This window comes from Mus caroli, chromosome 10 (genome assembly GCF_900094665.2).
Source record: "Mus caroli chromosome 10, CAROLI_EIJ_v1.1, whole genome shotgun sequence".
Lineage (NCBI taxonomy): Eukaryota > Metazoa > Chordata > Mammalia > Rodentia > Muridae > Mus > Mus caroli.
The window spans coordinates 35384778-35388818 of NC_034579.1; the positions used below are offsets into that span (position 1 = coordinate 35384778).

Sequence of the window (4041 nt, forward strand, 5' to 3'; positions counted from 1 at the left end):
CAAAATCTTGCTAGTGTATGCAATGGTGTCAGCGTTTGGAAGCTGATTATGGGATGGATCCCCAGATATGGCAGTCTCTAGATTTTCAAGTTCTATGTCAAGGTTTGTTTCTGTTGTTGTTTTGGTTGGTTAGTTGGTTTATACTGATAGGGTTTCCCTGTGTCACAGACCTGGTTGTCTTGGAACTCTATTTGTAGACCAGGCTGGCCTCAAACTAAGAGTTCTGCCTCTGCCTCTCGAGTGCTGGGATAAGAGGTATGTGCCACCACCACCCAGCTTGATGTCAAGTTCTTATCACCATGCCTCTCTCCTTGATGCCATCTTCTGCCCTGTAAAGTAGGTGTTGAAGGTAGAATGTGCTTTTAGCAAAATAACCACTGCTTGCCTGATGCCATGCTCTAAAGCAGGACAAAGCTCATTCCCAATCTCTAGTGAGAGCAACAGGTATAGGAGGAGCCACAATCTCCACTGCCAGCTTCTTCACCCAGCACCCCAGTGTTGTGTTAGTAACCTGAACCAGGGTGGCCATGGCAATAATGGGTAGTACTCAAGAAATGTGTTGTGTGGCTGGAGAGATGGCTCAGCAGTTAAGAACATTGGCTGCTCTTTCAGAAGACCTGGGTTCAATTCCAGCAACCATATGGTCGCTGACAATGTCTGTAACTCCAGTTCCAGGGGAGCTGACCCCTTTTCCTGACCTCTCTGGGAACCAGACACCCATGTGGTATACTTCCACAGATGCTACAAAGCAGTCAACAGTCACACAGAGAAAAAAAATATTAATCTTTATTATAATTTTTTTAGGAAAGTAAGCACTTAAAAAAAACCAATTCATAAAGTTTTGTAAGAGATTTCAAACATATTGCAGTCACGTAGCAATTCATTGTCGGTCAGCATAAAACTTGAGAAAAGGTACAAGTCATTTACCAAAGGCTGGCCCAGACTAGAGTCACCAAAGGCTGGCCCAGACTAGAGTCACCAAAGGCTAGCCCAGACTAGAGTCACCAAATGCTGGCCCAGACTACAGTCACCAAAGGCTGGCCCAGGCTAGCTCTGTCACACTTGTGAAGCTGTACTCCTCATCCTTGGCCATCCCACTGTCTTCCATCTTGATTTGGTTTCCAGGTACTTTAAGCTCATGGAGTGGTCCTGGAGGTGGACATGGGTCCTCCGATCACCACAACCAGATGAGGGCTCATCTGTAAACTAAACGTTTAGCTTGGCTTACAGACTATATGTAATACCCCAACCCAGTGAGGGTCAAATCCTATAACAGCAAGGCCCGCTCCAGCCTCTGCTAAGGAGGCAGGCTGAGGGCACCAGAGGACCCGTTCATACCGCTGCAACTTACATAGTAACTTTAAAACAGCTCCTATAAGTAAAACCCAAGAGCTGGGCATGTAGCTCACTGGTAAAGCAAGTAACTAACAAGTGCAAGGCCCTGTGTCAAGTCAACAGCACTAGACAAGAAGATAATATATAAAATCAACGTGTCCCCAGATGCTTTCTGAATGACACAGACAACAGCATATAAAAATAACCTCTTTTTAAAGTGTCAGCAAAAATACTATAATCTCTGAAATGCAATGAACCGCTGTACCAATGAATATGAGAGTGATTGGCAAGATGGTTTGGGTTTTTCTTAAATGTGTGGGAAACAAGAATTAAAATTCCCTTGAGAGTAAGGGAAAGGTCATGTTGTAGATCAATGAACGCATCAGTACCACTACACACCATGCCTGTCAAACGTCAGGATTGCACGAGCTCCAGCACTCATAGGGCTACCCGGCAGTTTTGGTTTGCACATTTGAAATGAATGGACTATTTTAGAAAAAATATGATACAACTTTAAAACTTACATGTTTCACCATGCATGGTGGCACACGTCTCTATTACAAAACTCAGGAGACAGAAACAGAACAGTGAGTTAGAGGCCAACCTGGCCTACTTAGTAAATTCCAGGCCAGCCTGGACTATAAAAGACTCAAGAAACAAAACAAACACAATCCCTGGAGGTTAAAAATAATCTCATTGCATTTCTAGAATCACAGGAGGCTTTTGTCAGAGCTGAACATGAAGTCAGGGAGGAAGCATAGCCTATGTGTGTTCTCACAGGAATAAATAGTCAACAGTATTTTTCAGTTCAACCCTACACAGAGGGTAAAAGAAAACTATCTTCCCATCTCCAAAGATGCTCTTTGTCATGACAACTGGCTCGTGTCGGGGTGTGACTGCACAGCACAGGTCTTTGCTCAGCAAATCAGCTCATTTTCTACAGTGCTGACCCCTGGCACACTACCCAGCTCTTCACACACCAACACCTTCTGTAAGGTGGAGACTACAAAACAGTCTCCTAACAAGATCCCAGTGCACAACAACGAACGGTAATTTACAGAAGACTGAGAATTCGAAACACTCCAAATGATCAGACACAAATTTCAAGTGCAAGAGCATGCTCAAAGTCAGCCAGAGCTCTGCCCTGAATGGTGTCCAATGGTAAGCCAATTCGTGTTAATCCCTTTTGTCCTGATGATTCACAAGAGAATTACTGCTGTTGGCTGAAAGGGGCTCAGCAATCAGTCCATCCGGAAGGACCTGACTGGAGCCCTCTTCTCTAGAAGTCTCCCTTGCAGACTCCTGAACTGGATCACCCATTTCAACCACTTCAAAATCCATCTCGTTCCACTTCTCTGCATCGTCCTCCTCGTTCTCCTCCTCACAGTCCTGTAGCTCAGAGCTGGAGAGCAGAGCTTTCTGGTCCTCGCTCTTCCTTGTTCCTTTGTGCTGGCATTCCAGGGGTAAGGTGGCTAATTTATACATCACAGGAAATAAAACAGCTGTGAATATGGCTGAGCCCAGACATGTGTACAGAACTACTGGCAGATCTGGGTAGTGTCCCTGAAGAATTCCGATCACTGCAGGAATGGCCATTTCTCCCAGGGCAGCGCCAATTACAAAGAATGCTGCAGATTTCCCAGTTAAGGTGGTGTACTGCTCAATCCAGGAGATGCCGCTGGGAAACGTGGCTGCCATTGAGGCTCCATACACAGAAGTCGCNATCCAGAGACAAAGAGGGCTCTTGTCAAAAAGTACCAGAAAGAAAGATGATGCCAGGCTGCCAATGTTACACAACACAATCATGGTTCCAGGCTGTAAGAATGTGGCAAAGAAGATGGCCAGGCCCCTGCAGGCTGCAAAGGTTCCCCAGAAGATGGAGTTCAAGCCAGCTGCCTTGCTCTCTTCCATGCCAACATGGGTGGTAGCGAAGGAGAATACAAAAGAGCCGTAGGTCACCTCAGCTCCCACATAGAAGAAGAAGAAGAGGAAGAGCAGGCATAGCAGGGCCCTGTGATATTTAGCCCTTCGAGCTCCCTGAGCAGATGCTGCGGATTTTGTTTGCCTTGAATGTTTCTTACAAAATAGACCAAACAGAAAGACAGAAACTACTAAAACATAGGTGCCAATAGAAGCATATGTCCACAGCAGATTCTTGTCATCGGGTACCGCAAACACAGAGGTGGCTTCAAAGGATTGGTTCAAGGCTGAAAGGTCAGACTGGGGCTTGGTGTGATTCTGAGCAGATGCTGTTGTACCCCAGGCCAATTTAGCCAGCAGGGGAGCCAGAAAGGCACCCAAGGCGAAACTGAAGTGCAAGGCCTGCATATGTGGGGGTCCTTTGTCCCCCCAGAGATCCAAGATGAGGACATTTCCACCTACCAACAAAGGAAATGATTGAATTAACAATCATTTAGTGAGAACACTACATTGCTACTTAAGAACAAAAGGGAAGCTGACACTACCTATAACCAGGAAGGCTTCACTTAAGGAGCTCTGACCCATGATCACCCGCAGACTGTGCATCACAGCATCTCCTCCTAACATACAGAATCTATCAGCTGGTAAACCACTGCCCTCTAGAGCCAGGCACATTAGCAAAGGCTTTTCATAGCATGTGCTAACACCACACTGAGGGACATACTGAAATAACACACCTATCTACTTACAAGGGAGGGAGGGAGAGGGAGAGGGAGAGGGAGAGGG

At 46.1% G+C, this 4041-nt stretch overlaps 1 protein-coding gene across 2 annotated transcripts in view; it reads right to left on the reverse strand.

Moving 5' to 3' along the window:
* Nucleotides 1–808: 808 nt before the first annotated feature.
* The window catches only part of Mfsd4b (major facilitator superfamily domain containing 4B), a 9375-nt gene continuing 6142 nt past the window's right edge, over nt 809–4041 (reverse strand). For both annotated transcript variants that reach the window (XM_021174693.2, XM_029482885.1), the window contains exon 4: nt 809–3713. In XM_021174693.2, the coding sequence (XP_021030352.1) occupies nt 2512–3713 (1202 nt within the window). In that variant the 3' untranslated portion in view covers nt 809–2511. The remainder of the gene's footprint in view (nt 3714–4041) is intronic.